This window comes from Melozone crissalis, unplaced genomic scaffold, assembly GCF_028551555.1.
Source record: "Melozone crissalis strain CALT ecotype California unplaced genomic scaffold, PUWL_Pcris_2 ptg000016l_1, whole genome shotgun sequence".
Lineage (NCBI taxonomy): Eukaryota > Metazoa > Chordata > Aves > Passeriformes > Passerellidae > Melozone > Melozone crissalis.
Window position 1 is genome coordinate 5,155,126 of NW_026535794.1, and position 20,484 is coordinate 5,175,609.

The 20,484-nt window shown below is 46.7% G+C and overlaps 1 protein-coding gene across 1 annotated transcript in view; it reads left to right on the forward strand.

The window, feature by feature from the left end:
- The first annotated feature begins 4,704 nt into the window (after positions 1–4,704).
- OXSR1 (oxidative stress responsive kinase 1) overlaps positions 4,705–20,484 on the forward strand; it is a 90,784-nt gene continuing 75,004 nt past the window's right edge. Inside the window, exon 1 of the mRNA XM_054274080.1 lies at positions 4,705–4,856. Within this exon, the coding sequence (XP_054130055.1) occupies positions 4,787–4,856 (70 nt within the window). The 5' untranslated portion in view covers positions 4,705–4,786. The remainder of the gene's footprint in view (positions 4,857–20,484) is intronic.

Consider the following 20,484-nt stretch of genomic DNA (forward strand, 5'->3'; position numbering starts at 1 on the left):
AGTGTATTTAAGTCCTTGGCCACCCTTTATCAGCTAGCTGCAGAAGAGTCAGGCCAGATGTATCCACTTGTCCAGCAGGGTCTGGCTGCTTCCACCAGGCTCATTTTGCACTTTGAAGAACCAGGGAAAAAGCTCTGAAACACATTCTCATCCCTGTGCTGGTCAGCTGCTTAGAAAATGCTTTATGATGGAGATTTACCCTGCACAGAAGAGGCTGGTGGGAAAACCTTTCTGTCCTCACAAGCTGTGACTTTCCCAGGGTGAAAAGAGGTGCAGGCATGTGAAGTGTCTTTCACTGGCTCCTGTAAAGACAAAGAAGTATTAAGACAGCATTATTGGAAACCAGAGCAGAGCAAGGGCTGATTATTAAATGGTTCAGGTATGTGCTAATCAAGATCTTGTTATAATTATTTCTCAAGCATTGATTTTTATATTAGATTGGAAGGAGGTAGCAATTAATTTGTTACAGAGAGGGTTAAATGGCTTTCAATTTATACACTAAAAAAAATCATAAACTTAGAAGAAATGTGTAAGAATAAAAAAACTTGTCTTGGAGATAAACTCTTTTCTTGTTTCCTGGAGCTTAAAATCTGGGGGCTATTTTCAGTGAAGGAAGTTAGAGAGCAGCACAGAGTTTCTGTGGAGAGGCAGGCTGCTGGGATGAGAAGAGTGTTTGCAGAGTCAAAGCTGGTTTCAGTAAACACCCTGTGAGAACCAGAATTCACCTGTTAAAACTGGGCCTTCAGCTACTTGACTTCAAAGTGACCTCAGAGCTGAATTTCAAATGGCTCAGTGACGGGGTGGAGATACAGGGTAGCACACGGGATCACTCAGGAAAACCTGCTGGTGTGGTTCAGACTGGAATTGAGCTTGTGGTTTGAAAACAACTATTATTAAAAGCTTGCTCCTCTTGGAGGGTTTGAAATCACTGCTCCTTCCTCCACTGCAGGGTCTTCACATCATTTCTCCAAAGCAAAGCTGCCAGGAGAAACCCCTGGAGATCAAATGCAGTGCCTGCCTTTGTTTGCTGGAGAGGAAACTGCTTTGTATTTAGTTAAGTAATCAGCTGCAGTTTGATAGAGTGAGGTCCCTTCAATAAACCTGCAAGTGTTTCCATGAAGAGAGAACAGCAGGCAAATTCTGCAGTGGAACAAGGTCAGGCATTCTGCTCGAGGACATGGGCAATAAAACAGGCATTGATGGGCTTCCCTCAGCCCAGGCTGTACCAGGCAGCTCCCCAGGCACATTTGGGGCCATTGTCTGCACCAGCCCTGGCAGCCACTGCTCTTACACACAGAGGTTTATGGTGCCTTAAAGAGCCTCAAACCATAAACATGGCAACAAATGCCACGGCCCTGAACACAGCTAAACTGTGACAGCAAATGTCTCTGCATGGCTGTGCTGAAAGAGCAACTTTGGCTTCAACTCTAGCAAGGAGAAAATTATATATCTGAGAGGCTACATGGCCAGAAAGATGAAATCTGTAGGGCATGAATATACAAACTGGAGTTTAAATCAGTTTTCTGTAACCCAAGTGTAAAAAGCCAAAAGTTAATGTTCACAGTTGTGATGATGATCACAGAATTATAAAATAGTTTGGGTTGGAAGGGACCTTTAAAGGCCATCCAGCCCAACTCCTCTGCAATGACCAGGGACAGCTTCAACCAGATCAGATTGCCAGAGCCCCATCCAACCTGTCCTTTAATATTTGCAGGAATGAGGCATCACCACCTCTCTGGGCAACCTGTGCCTCACTACCCTTATGATAAAAAACTCCTTTCTGATATCTCATCTAAACTGGCAGTCCTTCAGTTTAAAGTCACTGCCCCTTGTCCTGCTGCAACAGGACCTGCTGAAAAGTTTGTTCCCTTTTGTCTTACAGCAGAGGTGACAAAATCCATCAAGGACCCCTTCCAGGTACTAAAGGCAGCAATGTCTGTGTGCTGAGCATTGAAAACCAATCTGGGTATTAAACATCATTTTTACAACATTACATGGATGGAAAAACCAAGCTAGGAGCTGGACAGTGCCAGTAAGTTCCACTGAAACAATAAGAAATTGGCCCAGAAAGGCAGGAAAGCATGTGCCTGACGAGAAGGGGAGCATTCTGTGTGAGCATGCATTGTGTGCCTGGTGTGCCAAGGCTTTGGCAGTGCCACACCAGCCCCAGGATATCAGTGAAATGCAGGAGCCAGGAGAAAGCCTCCATTCTGCTGCAGAATTGATGGAGGAGGAGCGCCCTGCCTGCCCTGATCCGTGGTGTTTTACTGGAAATCAAAAAATGCAGGAAACCCAGCTCTGGAATGCCTATTTTTTTTTTTCCCTCAGGGATTTTTTTTCTTCTCAGGCTGCAGCCTTCCCACCTGAAAGGCATCTGAAGTTTTTCCACTTCTCAGTCTCCCCTAAAGCCCGGTCCAGAGCGGAGGTGGATACACCAGGAAGCTGCTTTTCCACTTCGTATTTCCACTAAAATTTCTTGTTATTACAAAAGAGCACTTGATTCAGCAGCACCACTTCACAGCTCTTTTATAAATAGAGGCATTGCCTCTGCCCTAAGGAGCTCACAGCCTACACGAGACAGGCAAAATTCAGAAAATCAGGGAAAAGAGGATGAGCAGAAGGGATGAAAGAGGAGAAGGTGCTGCTTGGAAGTCTGAAGCTGGCTAAGGAATAAAAGCTTTGTGGAATCCAGCTCCGTGTTTTCATCCCTCAGCAGACTCAGCTTGGAACAACCCACTAAATGAATGAGTGCAACAGCAACCTCTGACTTTTGAGAGACTCAAAATGCTGAGTTCATTAAAAAAAAAAAAAAAGGCAAAATTTATGAGACCTGGAGTCTATGACTGAATGAGAGATACGGGTTTAAAAATATGGAAATGCATTTTTCATGGCAGAGCTGGAAAAATAAAATGTAGCACTCATCTCTCTATGCTCACATGGCCACTAGTGGTCCTGCCAGTGAACATTTTAAATTTTAATTTTGATCAAAGCCTGTGGTTATTCTTAAAGAACAAGGCACATTGTGGACCTAATCCTACCCCAGTGGTCTAAAGCAGTAAGAGTTTTAGCATTGCCTTCAGGGAGAGGATTTTCAGCCCAGAATAAGAGAATCCAAAAGATGGTTCTGAATTTAAAAGCATGTGGTAAAATTAAGTGTATAAGCCTCTTTTTGTAGTTGGTGCCTGGCTCAGATCCATTTTTAACATGCTGTTAGCTATCAGAAATACGACACTGGCTACCCCGGGTGCCTGCTCTGGGGTAAAACCTGTTTTTAATTGCTATATAAACTCCTTTTATAACATGGTTAAAAGATCACAGAGATGGTTCCGAGCAGTAATTAAGGCATATTTAGCAAATATTAAAAATGGCTCAGCAGGGGAATGTTTAACACAGACAAGTAGGAAAACAAACATCTTTTCAGTTGGAGGTTCTGCCTTATGACAGAGCCTGTACAGCAGTGAAGATGGGGCTGTGGGGCTTTTGCAGAACACAAAAAAAGAGAAAAGGAATGAGCTGGTGTCCTGCATTAGAGCACGAGTGAAAGCACTGTGGTCAGAGCATGCCTTTGGCAGTGGCCCTCCACAAAGCCTGGTTGACCAGAGGAATCTCAGGAATTTGCCCTAATAAACTTAAAATACATGTAACTGATGTTCTTTGACCCACAGAAGGGCCTGACATCCAGCCACAAGAAGAACAGCGACCAGCAAAGGATGAAACCTGATACTCGGGTTCCAAGTCGGTTCTCCAGATGGTTACACTCCTGCATTGCAATAGTGAGATGCTGCTTTATCTCTTTTCATGTGAGAAAATAAAAATAATCCACAAACTATAAACAATTTAAATGTATATATATTAGAGAGTGACATCAGCCTTCGTGATTCCACTCTCTTTTAAATTTCAATTTCTTTTCCTCAATGACCACCAGATGTACTCCTGAGTGCATCCAGCTAAAATAGCTCCGGGTGTGGAGCCTTAAACCGCAGGATGAACGTGCAGGACACCTCCATGAGGGTGTTGGACATATCCACGAACGCTGGAACTGCAGCATGGAGAAGAGAATTGCCCATCTTCGGGGGCTGCGAGCATACCAGGCCCCCTGATCCCTCACGAACTATTTTTAAACACGGAATGTGTATCCCTGCAGCGCCCGGGCCGGGCCGGGCCCCACTCCTGCCCGCAGGCTCCGGATCCCCTCACGGCACAGGGACCCGGGAAACGCCAGCACATGATTGACAGCCGCTCGACCAATAGGAGCAGCGAATCCGGCAGCGGCCAGCCAATCGTGACCCTCCTTGCTCTTAAACTGGCACCCACTCCCGCCCTGTGCCTGAGGGCGGGGACGATGCTCGCCGCCGCCATCTTGTGTGTGGCATCCCCGCCCTTTCCTTAGGCACTCCTCCTCCGTCCTTCGCCTTGGAATCCTCCCCTACCGGCCCGTCCCTTGAGGCCGGTGGGGATAACCGAGAAAACCGTGGCGTAGTCGCCTTCTGGCGGTGGGCGGGGTGCTGCCACGCCACGCTCAAGATGGCGTCGGGCGGCGCCCTGCCGTGGCGGGCGGGGCGCACGCGGTGACGTTAGCGCTCCCGGCATGGGCAGGTGCAGGAGGTGGCGGTGGCCGGAGTTGGGCCGGCGGTAGCGGCGGGAGAGGAGGAGGCGGAGGAGGAGGGGGCTCGGACTCGGCCGTGCTTCGGGGACAGCCGGGACACCGCAGCGCCTCCTCTCCGCTCCCTCGCCCCTCGGGGACGCTCCCCCTCGCGGCGCGGAGGGCGGCGGGCGCGGCGCGGCCATGGCCGAGGAGCCCAGCGCGCTGCCCTGGTCCATCAACAAGGATGACTACGAGCTACAGGAGGTCATCGGTGAGCGGTCATTGGGGTGCGGGGGGGTGCAGGGTGCCCCTCGGATGTGGGGTGTGAGTCCGCTGAGGGAAGGGGGGGTCCGATCCCCTTCAACTGAGGGGGATCCTGTCACACACCGCGCAAAGGACTGGGACTGTGTGGCTTCCCCCTCCCTCAGCCATGTGAGGCTGTGAGAGGGTCCGTCCCCCCACACTGAGCTGTGTGAAGGTTTGGGGGGGCCCTCAGCTGAGGGGGGTGTCTGTCCCCCTTCTCTGAAGGGTGTGAGGGTCTGGGGTGCCCCTCATCTGGAGGGGTCCCGTCGCACACAGCCCGGCACGGACTGGGACGGTGTGACCGCCCCCCCTCCAGCCACGTATGTAGGGAGGATGTGAGCGGCTCTGTCCCCCCGCCTTGCCGGGGACTCTGAGGGGCTCTGTGGGACCCCTCTGCTGAGGCTGCTGCCCCTCCTCACCTGTGTGTGCGGCCCGCGGAAGGGGATGTGGGTCTGCCCCATCCCAGGAGGGGATGGTGGTGGTGGCGGGGACGCCCCCCTGGCCGGGGGCTCCTCCCTGGCCTCTGCTCACTCCTCTGGGCAGAATCTGGGTCCGCTCGGATCCTCGGACAGGATCGGCTTTGGGGGGCTTTGCTTCCCCCCACGGTGTGGTCTGGGATGTGCTGGGGCTGAGGTGCTCAGCGGGAGTGAACTCAGAGCTGGCGTGGACTGTCTCCTCCTGGGGCACCCCGGTTCATTTTGGGGCCATCACCCCTCTCGGCAGTTTCGGAGCCCCGCGCTGCTTTGGTCCCTGCACGGAGGGTTTGGCAGAGCCGCCGAACGAGCCTTTCACCCTGGGGTTTTGCTGCTGCCGTGCGTTTTCATTCATTGTCCTCAGCTCGAGGCCCCACTCTTTGCTCTCTCCATTAAATGATTTTTCTTTTCCTTCTTCACTCTCTCTTGGCGTTAAGCTGCCCAGTTACCAAAGGCCTCCCGCTGTACTGATTTATTGGCTGTCTCGACCATTTTGTTGGGGTGTGTTTGAGGGATATATTGCTCTAGGGCGAGTGTGTGACGCATCGGAGGTGGTGCCACAGGTGACTCTAAGGTCGGTGCCTCCCGTCTCACCCTCCGGAGACTCGGAATGAAGCAGGAGAGTGGCAAGGCGGGCTCCCGGCCAAAGGCTTTTAGGAAGGAGGTTAATTCTTTGAGTAATCTTTGTGGAGTGCTTTTATTTGAAGTTTCTGGATGACGTAGCACTGTCATGCCCAGGCTTTCCATCTCTGCCTCGTGGGGAGGTTTGTTTTCTGTTGAGGGTTGGAGCGTTTGTGAAAATGCTGCTTTAAGAGATTAAATTCTTAGCATTGTTTAAAAGTAGGAAGGAACTAAAGCTGTGGAGTGGGGGAAATCCTTCTGGAAATCCCTTTTACTCTGTGGGACCGGGCTTTGTCCTCTCCCTCTGCTCAGAGGCAGCAGCAGTGCTTTAGGAAGGAGACCAAGGGAAGGTGCAATCCTACAGACCAACCCTTTAAATCTCCTCTGGAAAACGTGCCCTGGGGGGAGGATGTTGAACCTCCCTGAGGAGCAGGAGATACAGGTGTGGGAGCAAAGGGGAGAACTGGTTTCCTGTGGAAAGAGAACTGAATTTCTCATAGGAAATTCTTCCTTTTCTTTTGAGAGCCAGCAGGGGTGTTTTGTGGTGGCAAAAAGCAAGGATTTGGACCTGAGTAATCAAAGACAGGAGCAAATGCCTCTTTGTAGCTGGGGATGGAACAAGAGGGAATGTAAATCCACTTCTGCTCTTGGGAGAACTTGCTGCTGGAGATGCACATCCCACAGCCTCAGAGTGCTGGGAGACACACAGAGATGTTGTCTCCTGTTAACTGACAGAATTCAGGGAGAAATCAGCAAAAAAGTAAAAAAGCCTTGAATTTCTTCTGTATCTTCCCTGTCCCTCTGCAAACTGAGTGTCTGGATGTCGCCTGCTCGCTGCAGGGTTGTGTTGGCATTTTGGCATGTGATGGAGCTGCACTGAGATGTGTATATTGCAAACATATGGTTTCTCTTTTTAACTTTGCTGTCCCCTGCCCCCCCTTTGCTCCTTTCAAACGCTGCTGTGGCTGCCAGAGGCCTGCATGGAGATGTGACGCAAGTTTCCTAGCACGTATATGATTTGTGGGACAAAATGTCACTGTGTTAACTGAGCTGGACTGCCTTGCCTCCTGCTTCATGTCTCCTGTAAACCTCAAGGGTTTTTTGGTTGAGTTTTTTTATTTTTTTTGAGCTCTCTTTATAACTGAGGAGCTGTAAAGGTTCTTCAGCACGGAACAAAGAGATGTTCTGCTGTGGAAAGAGATGAACCTTGTAGCGGTGCTTTTAAAGGATTTAACTTGTTTCCTGATGAAAAAAAAAAAACAACATTAGTCTTAAAATTTAGAGTAAATTTTGAGATTACCAGCTCAGCTGTTTTTTTCACATGGAATAATGGAAATCCCTTTGTAGCCCAGTTCTTTAATTTGTACTATTTTGGCCTGAAAATAGCCATATGTGACTTTTGTTGGATGTGGATGGTTCCATAGCACTCAAGTGCAGGAATAGAAAAAGCAAGTTTCCCACCTGCAAAGAGACCCTGTACTGTAAAAGTGCTCCTTGATTCTGGCTAACACTATATATAAATAAAAAAGGATTACTCAGCACTGGGGATGACTCATGCCATTCTAAAGGTGTGGATTAATATCCCTGTTGATTATGCTTGGTTAGTGTTAATAACTGCTGAGTAGCCTTCTTAGGCTTAAATAACTTCTGGTATATTCTGAATCAAGGAACTTTGATCAGAGGAGAATCTGATTTCATTTTAAGAAAGGATAAAATGCAGGTGGGGTAGAGGAAGCAATTTAAAAAGCATTTCAGAGAAATGTAGCCCCAGAGTAGCCAGAGTTCTGCAGGTGAACAGGGCCTCTGGAGATGCTGCAATTTTTATCTAAAAAGCAGAATATAGTCTGTGCTGTGGTTGTGAAGGTGGTTGGTCTTCTGAGCGTGGATTGCATATAAATTACTGCAGCCTTCTTTTTGAAGCCTGAAAAAAATTCGACCTCATGCTGCTTGTGCTGATCAGATCCTCGCACATTCAGGTTCCCCTGGATCTCACAATTCCTCTTGGAAATGCTGGTAGCAGGAGTGAAGTCGGTTGGAACTGGGTCATTCTCGTTTTGCTACTTTTCTGGAAAGATTAGAGCCCTGCTGACTGTGGCTGTGTGATTTAGGAGCATCCCCTGTGCTGTGAGCAGCCCATGCCAGAAACAGGAGATAAATCAGTGGTGGGAGTGCTCCCAGGCTCTGCTCCTGTACCCTCTCCCCTCTGACAGATTCCTTTGCAGGCTGCACGAACAGATGTGCTGGGAGTTTCTTATCCCATCAGAAATCAAGGCTAAATTGAAAATTGAAGTCACCATTTTAGGAATGATTAGTTTTTTTAATGACTGTGGTTCAAGTAGCTTTGGAGTTGGATTTTGCATGTGATCACGTTGATCTTTTGGGGCTGAAAATTAGATTTCTATCTGTGTTTATCCCAGCCCTGTGTGGGAGAACTTTTTTTTGTGGGTAGAGAGGAACTTCTTAGAATTAAGGTGTCTGCTCTCCCAAATTTTATCAAGATGTCCATGGTGCTTGTGTAGGAGTCTTGAGCAGAGAAATCCCAGCTGTTGAAAAAGAGCAGCCTTGAGGTGCTGGCCAGGAGCAATCAGGGGCTTTGGATGTAAAAATCAGGCTGGAAGGGGAGGCTCTTGTCCAATGATACTTCAGGGCTTGGGTTTTTGGTGTTTTTTTGCAGTGTGGTGTTCATTGCTGGCTGTGGTGCCTGTGCTGGCTGCAGCCAGTTTCACACGCCTGATATTTAGAACCCATTCAAGAAAAATGTTACACTGTACAAAATAGAACTGCCTGAGCTCGAAACGGAGTGTTTAGGATTCAGTCTTGGTGCCATATGTTTTGTTTTAGCATTTCCTCATGGATTCCCACTCCTCCCCCCCAGCTTTGCTGAGCAAAATTGATTCCTGTACTGTATTCCCAGTGCTCAGGCTGGTTAATTCATTTGAAGACTTTCTTTGTGTGCTCATTTTTTCCACATGAAGTTGGTGGAAAAGCCTTAGTTGTTTTATAATATGTTAAAAGTTACATTAAATTAACTTTGGGCAATTGTAGATAAGTTAAAAAATGAGTGGTCATTCATAGTAATTGGTCTGCTTGGGAATTGAAGTGGGAGATGCTCAGTACAAGTTTTTCTGCTGCTTGGATGTAGACAAATATATCTTGTGTGATCCTAAGTGCAACAGAATAGCCAAGCTGCTCCTGCATCCAGGCTCCCTTTCCTCTGGATACTTGACACATCTCTTTAAGACCTTTGATATCCTTGCCCTGCTGGAATTAGAGCTGAACTAAGTCACTTTTCACCGCTGGGGAAGTGAAAGCAAAAGGTGTTTGCTTGTGCACGGGCCTGTTTTTAGTGCCTCTGTTGTCTGTGTCCTATAGGAAGAAGGATAAAATGCACAAGGCAGCAAAATGAGGGCTTGCCAAGCCAAGCAGTGCTGAAGGAGGCTGGCTGGGAGGAATTAGGGTTGTTAGCCTTGCCTGCTGGTTGGAGGGGGGAGCAGACACAGATCCTGCTGCTTTCAGCCATTCCAGGGTATTAGGGAGAAAACACCCAGGGTGTTTCATGTGGGAGAGTTCACCTTCCCTGGGCCTGGTTTCTGTGTAGCAGCTGCTTCCAGTACTGTTGGGTACCTGGGCCCATTAATGTTTAACACTTCCCTTTCTCAAGAATCCATGCAAATAGTTCCAGTTTGATGCAAACATCCTGGCTGCTGCTGGGGAGTGTGGCTGTGCTGTGCTGCTGAGCACACCTGAGGGAGGGCTGTACAAATGCATGCCTGGGAGGCTTCTTGCTCCTGCAGCTGATGAAATCTTGGAGAATCAGCTCTTCCCCAGAACGTTTGTCTATTTAAACTTGGCAGCATCTCTTTTCTTTCTGAGTGTTAGCAGCTTGCCCACTAAGCCAGTCTGGAGATGTAATCTTTTATTAAAAGATGGAGCTCTTTAAAATGATGGCAATAACACTTATTGCTGATTATATTAGTGCATTGCAACAAACTGTGTCTTCATCAGATTTGCTTGGAAGATTCCCCCAAAAATGGACAATATCCATCATAAATCTCTGCACAATAAATTTAGCTGTGGACATCCTAATGGAGTGCTTGTAAATTTGCTGTTATTAAACTTTCTTAATAGGGAGAGACAGACTTGAGGGCTTTGTGGGTGTAGAAGAATAGCTGTTGGAGCAGTGGAATTTGGCGTTGCAAAATCTTTGAAATATCAGGATGCTGGGGCTTTCCAGACCAGTCCAGCCTATTATCCTGCCTTCCCTTTAGAATCAAACAACTGAGATGCAGATAGGAAGGACTTGGCTCTCCAAGTTGCTGCAGTTTCCTGTGACTTCACCTAAGGGAGTTGAGCCCTGACGTTTGTAAAAACCACGTGGAGCTCAGTCTCTGTTCCTGGCAGCCCCGGGAAAGCCTTGGAGACAGGGTTGGTGCCTGGCTGACAGGCAGCCCAGCCTTGTCATCACAGGGTCATGGCTCCTGTGAGAGATGGGCTACCTCTGGTAGGAAAACCATGCATGTACTAATGAGGGGAGCCAGACTAGGAACAGAATCCAACTTGTGTGGCTTGAGTAGGACAAGATCATTTAGCAAATGGTGAAATGTCCCGTCCTCGGCTGTTTTTTGATGGCCTTGGACAGCCCGCGCTCCAAAGGACGAAAGGAGTCTTCAGGTTTTTTCTTGGTCTTCAGTGTTTATTAGTTTTTATCTACAAGATTTTCTCCCAGCCCGACAGAGGTGTGCACAGCACGTCGGCCATGAGCACACTGAGAGCCCTCGGGGCGGTCACTTATCTTTATACCCAAAACTACGTGTAAGATATTTACCTTTTCTCCCCAATACCTTTCACCCTTATTGACAAGTGCACTTTTAGTAAGAACCAATCCCAAAGTGCCACCACCACCACAGAAGATGGAGGCCAAGAAAAAGAAGAAGGAGGACAGGACACGCCCTAATTCCTCCATCTTGTCTCCCTAGAACCCCCCTGTACCGAAATTCCAAAACCTGTGTTTCACACTATAATTAACCTATCCCTTCACCATTTATCCCCGTGTGATCCTCCCATCCTCATACAGGTGTTGTTTCCCGTGCAGGATCAAAGTCCAGCCACCAGACACTTCTGGCAATGTTCCAGGACTTCCGAGCCCCCCAAGGGTTGTCTCGGTGACTCTGCACATCAGGACTGCTGTGCTGAGATCCCACAGTGTAACTGCAGCTGAGTGGGGCAGGATACAGGTGCCTGACTGGTACTGAGTGAGATTTCTCATGTTCCTTGAACATAAATGAAGGGCCTGACCTCAGTGTGGGGTTCTGTCAGTCCTCAGTATGATCCCTTGTCTGACCTTGTTTGCCTGAAACACTGCTCATGACTGGGGTTTTCATGTTAATCATCACAGCCTGCACATTTCTTGGTTTAACTACATTAGGTGGTCCTGTCACACTGAAAAAGCAGGTAGAGATTTGTGGTGATACTAATGCACAAATGAAAAATCCAGTACTTCTTTTCACAACTACTCAACAGCTGCAACAACCAGCAAAGTTTTTTTTCCAAATCCTTTCACCACTCGCTGAGGTTCTTAAAGATTATTATTTCCTGGTGTGCACCACTGCACACAGAATTCTTGTTTAATGTGAATTTTCTTGCGACGAAGAGAAATTCCATCCTGGAAAAAAGATTTGGTTATGTATCAACCTCCATGAAACTGGAGTCTAATGTGCCTTGCCAGGATTTCTGAGACCACTTTGGTTCTACACACTGGTGAGTCTGCAGGGGATGATTCTCTTCCACTCTTAAAGGCTTCAAGATCCCATCTGTGAATGAAGTGCAGAATAAATTCAGAGCACTGATTCACTTTCTCACCAAATTTCCATATTAGGCAAATCTTCTTTCACCTCCCATCCCTTACAGTTTTATACAGCTTGTGAAACAATACCTTCAAAGTCTGATAACTCAGTCAAATTAAAATGCATTTGTGAGGGAATACAAAAAAGTTTTTCTGAATGAGGTTTTAATTTTTTGCCAGATTTCAATTTTCTGCTCCAACTGCCTTGTCTTGAGAGTTTGGGGCGAGGGAGAGAAACAAAATTAGTGTTTTCTTTCATTTCACTGCTCCATGCTAGACTGACTTTATAGCATTCTCCCAATGGATATTTCCTTTGGGCAGGAAATGAGCCCATGTAAATTCATTCTGGAAAGAAAAGGTACAAGCAGCATGAATTGAAATACTTCAGTGATCATCTCTCACTGTAGTACACTCTTCTTGGGTTTTGCCAGGGTTTTACTGTTTTATAGTCATGAATGGTAATTTAAGGACAAATTTACTCTTATTGCTAGCACCTTGCTATTAATAAAGCTGTGTGGGAGGATGCTGTTCCCATTTCCTCCATCCACAGAGTTGAATCAAGTTAAAACAGCAGTGTGAAAATTTGACCTTGAGTACCCCCCTCACTTCTGGTGAGATCTGAGTGAGCACGTGGCTTTTCCAGTGGTATCCTCTGCTGGCTTGGTGTGTGGAAGAATTGAAGTTGGCTTTTGCCTTAGAGCAGAGCTAATTGACAAATTTTACTGTTCATTACAGGGGAGGGTGTTGTCGGGTAGGAAAATCTCTAAAAAAGCTCTTTGTGAATGTGGAGTTGTGTTGAGGTGCTTGTGGCAGGGTGTGACATTATTGCTTCTTGGGGCAGTTCAACACATGTTTTGTAAAACTGATGGTTTACTAAATATTGGATGAAAGCTCCATAGTTACTGTTGGACAGGTTGTGCATTTTCAATTTTGATTCTCTCTGAGCTAGGCTCTTGTTCATTTTCACTCTTCAGGGGATTTTAAGCCTATTTCCTTAAGTTCTGGGGTTCATTCCAGCTTTTCTGAAAAGGAAGCCTTGCAAACAGTGCAGAGGCTATTGGAAAATGATGGTGTTTGAGAAGTGAGAGAGCACAATGATGGCTGTGGGATGAGAGCACTTACAGAATATTTTTCTTAGCAAAATTATGGGCTGGGCTGTGCTCTGAGCTGATACCTGTTGGGGTAAGTGGGGCACTGAAACTGCAGCTGGCAATTTCAGGCTGTCTCCAGCTTCAGGCAGGAACACAGTATTAGGTTACCTCCATGTCTTGAAAATTTGTCAATTAAAGACCATGTTCTTGTTGTGGAGTAAGCACCTTTCCTGCAAAATCCACAGAGATGGTTTAATGATGTCAATTTTCAGAACAAACCCAGCAAGCTCCTGTCACTTTGCTGAGACACAGGCAGTGAGGACTCCCAGGGTGGTGGAGTTCACTGCCCTGCTCTGGCTGATGCCAAAGTGTATAATCCCTGTAGGGAATTAATGAATGCTTGTGCTGGAAATGGCACATGGGGGAATTCCTGCCACACGTTCTGTTCAACACCCAAACCTCCCTGTGACCCTGCCACTGCTGGATGGAGCAGCTGCTTCATGGATTCCCCACCACAGTGGGCAGTAACAATGCCCTGTCTGTCACTGCGTGTGGCTGAGGCTTGGTGCTTTTCTTACACCACTTGCTTTGTGTTCAGGCTGTGTCTGCAAGGACAGCTCCCTCTGAAGGTGCAGGAAAGCTGAACCTTGGTGTTTGTGCTGTCTCCAAACCTTAAAGGTGGTGATACAAATGCCTCCAGTTTGTGATTCCTCAAGATCTCCCAATGGAAATGGAGCTCTTTGGAATCTTGATGTGTTATGTCTTTACTTCCTAGGCCACTTCTTTGTGACCCTTTCTGTCTCTCACCATGCCAAGTTGTCATAAAATCATAGAGTCATGGGATCCTTCAGATCAGAGAACTTTTTATATCATCAAGTCCAGTCAATTACCCTGCACCACTGTGGTCACCACTAAACCCTGTCCCCAAGTACCACATCCAGTGCTTTTTGAGCACTCCCAGGCATGGTGATTGCACCACTTTCCTGGGCAGCCTGCTCCAATGCCTGACTGCCCTTTCAGTGAAGGTGTTTTTCCTAATACCCCATATAAACCTCCTGTGGTGCAACTTGAGGCCATTTCCTCTCGTCCTGTCTCTTCTCTCAGGTAACAAGTGACTGAGTCCCACCTTGTACAGCCTCCTTTCAGGGAGTTCTAGAGGACAATAAGGTTCCCCCAGGAGCAGAAGCAAGTTGAAAGGTGAAGCCATAAGTTCCATCTTTCACTAAAGTAAAAATACTCATTGAGGATGCCAATTGCTGTCTAATAAATAGCTTGGTATTAACAGCTAATAAATACCTTGGTATTGACTTGCAGCAAACTACACTGGAAAAAGCATCTTGAGCATGAGCAGGTTTCCTGTTGGACAGGTCACCAATGCAAATCTCATTTGAACAGCTGAGAGGCCTGATGAACTCCCTACCTCAGCTCAGTTATTTGTCCACATCCTAAGGCTCAGGATGGTCCTTGTTACTTAACAAGGAATGTAAAAAATTACATTCTTTAACCTTAACATTGGTTAAAGAATGTAATTTTTAACTGAAAAAATTACAGTTAAAAATTACAGGGCTAATCTTTTGTGCTGAACGGACTGAGAGATGCAGAAAATCTTTATTAGATCAAGATATTTGCTGAGAAGAAAGGATAATAGCCTTTGAGAGAAGATCTATCTGATAGTTAAAAGCTTATTTACCTAAAATAACCACGGTACTATCAAACATCTGCACTGTAAGCAGGCAGATTGTTCTGTTAAGTGGAAACGTGGCCAAATAAAATATCCTCTACAGCTGACAATTACATTTGAGACAGAGTTCAGAGATAAAAGTTGGGAGGGAAGAAAGGAGAGCACTGGCTTGGCTACTGTACCAGGGCTGTGTTTTGAGCCTTGGTAATACCTGATGACAGCCAGCATGATATTTACATTGCTGCATATACCATAAAGGCAGCTGACAGTGATTAAAAGGGAAGGATGAACTTTCTCCACTGAAGTTGCTGTGTTTGGAAATGAGATGTTTGAGCCTGCTTTCCATCGTGTAGAATTAGCACTGCATAGCTGCAGTGCCCTTTAAATTAGCCAGAGATGTTGGCACAAAATCAAATAAATATAATTGGTTTCAAACTAAAAATCTAATTTGGGCATGCTAATAGCATCTTAAGTAAATGTGGCAGGTCACGCAGGACTTGTGTAACTGGCCCTTGGAGCTTTCTGCAGTGACTGCCATGGGGAAAATGCTCTCTGAGGTGTTCCCCAAATCACCTGGGTGCCTTGGGCAGCTGGAGGGTGTTTGTTAAAGGCATGATGGGAATGTCTGCTAGTCTGGACTTACCTGGGATATCCTGAGGGCTGCAGGGGTCAGGCATGCAGCCAAGAGCAGCACCCTCTGCCACCCTCTCTTCCGTGCTTTGGTGTTTGCAGTGGAATTTGTGGAGCAATGTCAGATGGGCTGATGCTCCTCCCTGGCAGTGCTTCTCTCTGCTGATGCCTTCTGTGGCAGTGGCTTTCCCCTGGTCTTTGTTTGCTTGTCCTGCTCTGGTTGGGCTCTGATGCTGGGGGCTGCAGCTCTCACAGAGGCAGTGGAAAGCTCTCCTTGGCTGGGTGTGAGCTGGTGACTGCACATGAACTCAAACAGCAAAGTGACCCAGTGACAACTTTGTCACATATCTCGCTGACATGCTTTGCGTGGCCAACGCTATTCCTGTCCCTGTGTTCCAGTCCTGGCCTGTTTTACATTGACAGGCTGACCATTTTCTCTCCAAGCCTGTCACTTCCCTGCTTAGTCTGGGAGGATTCTCAACCTGAATGTTTGCTGAAGGTGGAAAACAGACGACATTTCTCTGTGTTCAGGGCCTAGGAGATACTGAAAGATTTGTGAGAGAACAATGCAGTGTGGGGTGGGGTGATGATTTCCACAAGACTCCCCTTCCTTTCTGCAGAAACCTTGGCATTGAGTCATTTAGATTACGGTAGCTAACCTCTCTCCAGCTTAGAAATCAATGTCATTTATTTATTTATAGTTTAGAGTTCAGTGGGGCCATGGGAGATGTACCTAGCTGGGGGTATTGCCCATCAGTTGCTGATGGCTCTGAAAATAATACTGCACTTCTTACAAGTGATTGGATTTGGGTTTGTGTTCCTTCCCCTGAGTCTGAGACGTGAATTAAAGACTTGGCCAATAGGTCTGCAGCATTGAGTGTTTCTGTATTGATGGACCCTGGAGGGGCAGCGTGTTTTAACAAGTGCTGGCAGCTCTGTGTGATCTTTGCTGCCTTATCATCCTTCTCCATGTACATGAGCACTAGGAATCTTGAGAAATACATTGTCTTACATGGGCACAAACCTCTGAGCTCTGGACATGGTGGGTGGCTTTCAGTGGTGTTCTCAACTGTGAGAGCTCTTGTCAAGATGGTGAATAACTCACTGTCAGCAAGTTTATGTGCTGTTCAAATGTTTTGGCTCTAATTCTACTTGGACAGCAGACTTTCAGAATATGCCCCTCCTTATTCTCTGAATTCTTTGAGCATGCTTGATTAATGCTGGAATATCAGTTGTCTGTTGGACCCTGCAGGTGCTGACGTAAATTGAGCAAAGACTCTCAATATTTGAGAAAGACACATAATGGTGTCTTAATGACAGAAATCCCTTGTATTGTGAGTACTATTTGAAATCTTTGGCCTCACAACTTGCACAGAATCTCAAACTACTTGAGCTCTGGATGTACTGGAATAAATGATCAGAGAGCATTGCAAAGCACCTGCAATTTAAATGAAACAAACAGGAATTCAGGAGTGAAAACTGCTTTTTCCTATTCCTCCTTCAATTCTTCAGTAAATGGTCTGGGCTGTAGTCATCAGATGTGCTGGTGTGAAATGGAAGTCACTTGTTTTAAATCTTAATTCTGTGCCTGGACTTGTTACCTCCCCATCGTTGCCTTTCTCAGGGTGTTGTCCAGCACATGCCCTGTGCCTTTCTGTACCTGCAGCCACCTTTGGCTTGAACCCAGCCGAGTGTTCCCAGCACTGGGCTGTGCTCAAGGTGAGCCTGAACCACAAATGAACCTGCAGCATGCAGGGATGTGAGTTAGGCTGGGCTGGAGGGCAGGGTGACATTTTGACATTGACCACACGGAAATGCAAAGTTGTAAAATGATTTCTTTAAATCAGGGTTGAGCTGTTCTGTTGTTCCTAAAGCCTTTTCATCAGAAATATGAGGGTAACCACTGCCTTGTAGATGTGAGAGTTCAGCTCTTCAGCTGCCTGCAGCATTGCAGCAGGCACATATTGCAGGTCTCTTAATATGTAGTGTGCACTTATGTCTGTGGGGATGGCTGGTTTTCCTCCATCCCCCATATAGGCTTTAAATTTGGCTCCCTCACAACTTTCCAGTTAAATCTGCTTTCACTTTCTGCCTTTGCTTACGCTTCTCTGATTTATTTCTTCCCTGCACTGTATTAGCAAGTGTTTCTCTCCCCCTTCTCTGCACAGTATCTTTCCATCCCTGCTGTTGATCAAACACTGCATGACTCGAGTTGAGAGAAGGTGCACCAAGTTAAACCTGGCCTCTTACTGCCTCTGCCAGGGTTTAAACTGAGTGCTTGTGTAATCCTTCAGCTTGGAAAGAAATGTAAAGCCCTGGTTCTTCTCTCAATAGGCAATACTATTCACAGTAAATTTGTATTGGGAATGAATGGTGGAAAGGTGTCAGTGTGGCTGTGTTGGTGCAGCTCTGGGAGCTTCCTGAGGATAGGTGCATGTCTGCACTCCCATGTTGCTGTGGGAGGAGAGCTGTGCTCACTCCGTTGCTTTTGTAACTTTTTTGTCTTGGCCATGGATTATTGCTCTGCTGCTGCTTCAGTTTACCACAGGCCTCCCAACCACAGAGCAAACCCAGCTGAATTCTCCCTTCCTGGTTTTGCTGCTGTTCCCAGTGTCTCCAACAGCAGCACTCAGAGCCAGCTTGGTGTTTGAGCTCACTCTGAGCAGTGCTAGAGGCACCCAAGTGATCCTCCTGCTGACTGGGGGCTTTAACTCCACTCCTAGAATTGCTAACACTCTTCCTGCAGTCCCATGCTCAGAAGATGACAAAGCTTTCTCAGCTTTGCTGTGAAAGCATTTTCCTCCCCACAGGTAAGCAGACTTTTTGCCCCCTCTGTGGCAATACCAGGAGTATGTCTGAGTCCTGTTATGAATTCCCTTTGGTTTTATTAATGCTATTTGGAGCTGTTATTGTAGATGGTATCTTCCATTTTGTAGTAAGAATTTGGTGTGTAGTGGGGAGATGGCTTGAAAAACATATTCAAGGAGCATTAACATTGCATTACTTCACTCTTCCTGAATCGTGGGGCTTGTGCCAGCAAGACTTTGACATCCAATGGACTCTTGTTACCAAGTCCTGCTTGGGGAAAGGAGTATTCCCACCCCCTGCTGAGTTGGCTGGAAATTCGAGAGTAGGCTTGTTTTTTTTTTCTTTGCTAGCTTGTTTTTAGAAGCAGTTCATTCTTTGCAAGGGGACTCTTCTCACATGAGAGACATAAAATAGAGGCATCACTTTGCCTTCATAGGAAATGGACCAAACAATGCAAGATCGGTCTGAATTTGCAATGCAGTATTTAATTTCTGGTTTAATTTGATGTGTGTTTCCCTGTGCTCTGTAAGAATGCATAAGAAGTTCTATTCCCAGTCTTGCAGCCTCTTGTTTTATTGCTGTATTGTCCTTGGAATGAGTAATCAGAGCAGGGCTCCCACAGCTCTTTGGCATGAGGCTCTCAAAGAGTTGAAGCATCCAGAGATGGAGCGAGCCTGCAGAGGCAGGAGTACCCAGCCTGGCTTGTAAAGCATTGAAGGTTTCCTGGGCTTGGGGGTACCTGGAACCTGAAAGTCCCAGCTTGGTGCAGAGCAGCCGTGCAGGGAAGTGTTTTGTGTGCATTGTTCATGAGAGGAAAACCCGGGGGCACAATTCCAACCAGAGCCTGCGTCAGCCGCGGCTTTCTGGCACCGCACTCCAGATAGCGGAGGATGGAGTCCAGATCTCGCTTAAAAATAGGGAGGTCGTGTGTGTGCAGGGCAGGGTTCTGTGGAGGTGTCTGGCTGAGCATTGCCCCATGCTGAAGGAGACTTGGCAATGTGACTTATGGGGCAGGTGGAGAGCAGCATTTCCCCAGCCTTACAAGAGTTGCTGCCATCCTCTGCTGTCCAGTGGGAAGTTCTAGAGGAGATGGAGCTGAATTGTACAGAGGTGCAGGGTGGAAGGCCAAGGTTGGGGGAAAACTGGGAGATCTGATTAGTTAGCAAGGGGAAAAAAAGCTTACCATGTGGGTGGTCAAACACAGAAACAGCCAAAGAGATTGTAGAAATATCTCTTGTTAAAGAAAATCCAAACTAGACTGAATTCAATGCTGAGGAATCTGATCTAAGCAGGATTTGATCCTGCTTTCTGCAGGAGGATGGACTAGAGGTTCCTTCAGACCTAAATGGTTTGTAATGTTCATTTGACCCTGGGAAAGTATATTTCCTCTTCAGAAGAGATTTGATACTTACCTATTTGATTAGTCTTGATGCTACAAGACTGTTCTGGAACACATCCCCTGTTGATTGTAACAGCTTTGTGAGCAACTGAGTTGCAATGAAGGGAAACTTTCACGTCTCTGAGGGTGCCTGAAGTAAATTTAAAGCTGGGGCAACACTGTGTTGTGAGTCCTCCTACCATGTAACTACTTCAAAGTGCTGTTGCACGTGGTAGGAGAACACTATCCTGGAGCCAGGATTTGATGCTTGTCTTGTGACTGTTTGGCATGACTGTTCATTGCTTAAGCAGATCTCTCTGCCAAGAGGATCTCTGGCTTCAGTTGCATTTGCCTGGGAAGAGGCATCGGTGCAATTCATCCCAGTCTTACTGGGAGAGCTGCAATGTCCTTATGTGGCTGCAGAGATTCAGTTAAATTGGAGACAAAGTGTGTAGGGACGTGCTGTTTGCTCTGGTCAGTCCCCTGTGTTTCCACTCCTCCAATTAGCCTTGAAATAATTGGCTTCCATTAACTTCAGCTGAGATCTCAGCAAGTTTGTCTTTTTTTTCAAAAATGGAAGCTTCATGTAAATTGTGGAAGTGTAGCAGAGATGGTATCCAGCCTCCTTTGAAAGCTGGTGCTGGGCTTTCATGGGGAGTTTGTCTCAACTGAAGGAGTTCAGGCTGGAGCTGTGGATGCTGAAGGGACCATGGATCCAGAGGAGACAACCTGGAAAATCAGGCTTCAGTAACTGAGTGCTTGGGGACTTTTTTATTTGGGTTATTTTAATCCTTTCAGAGGTTGGTTTTATTTCAGAAAGAGCCATTTACTCATAGAAACATGAAAGAAGCAGGGGTTACAAAGGCTATGTTTCCCTCTTAAGGCGGTGTTTTCTAAAGTAGGTCGTGACCCTCTTATGCAGGAATTTTGCAGCTGCTATCCTAAGGGTTGGAACTATATCTGAGAGCCTTACAGAGGCAAAAGCAGGGGGTATTAAGCAGATCTTAATACCCATTTGGGGTCTCCTTCCTCCCCATCATCCTTCAGCAGAAGGATCTCCTGCTTTTCAGGA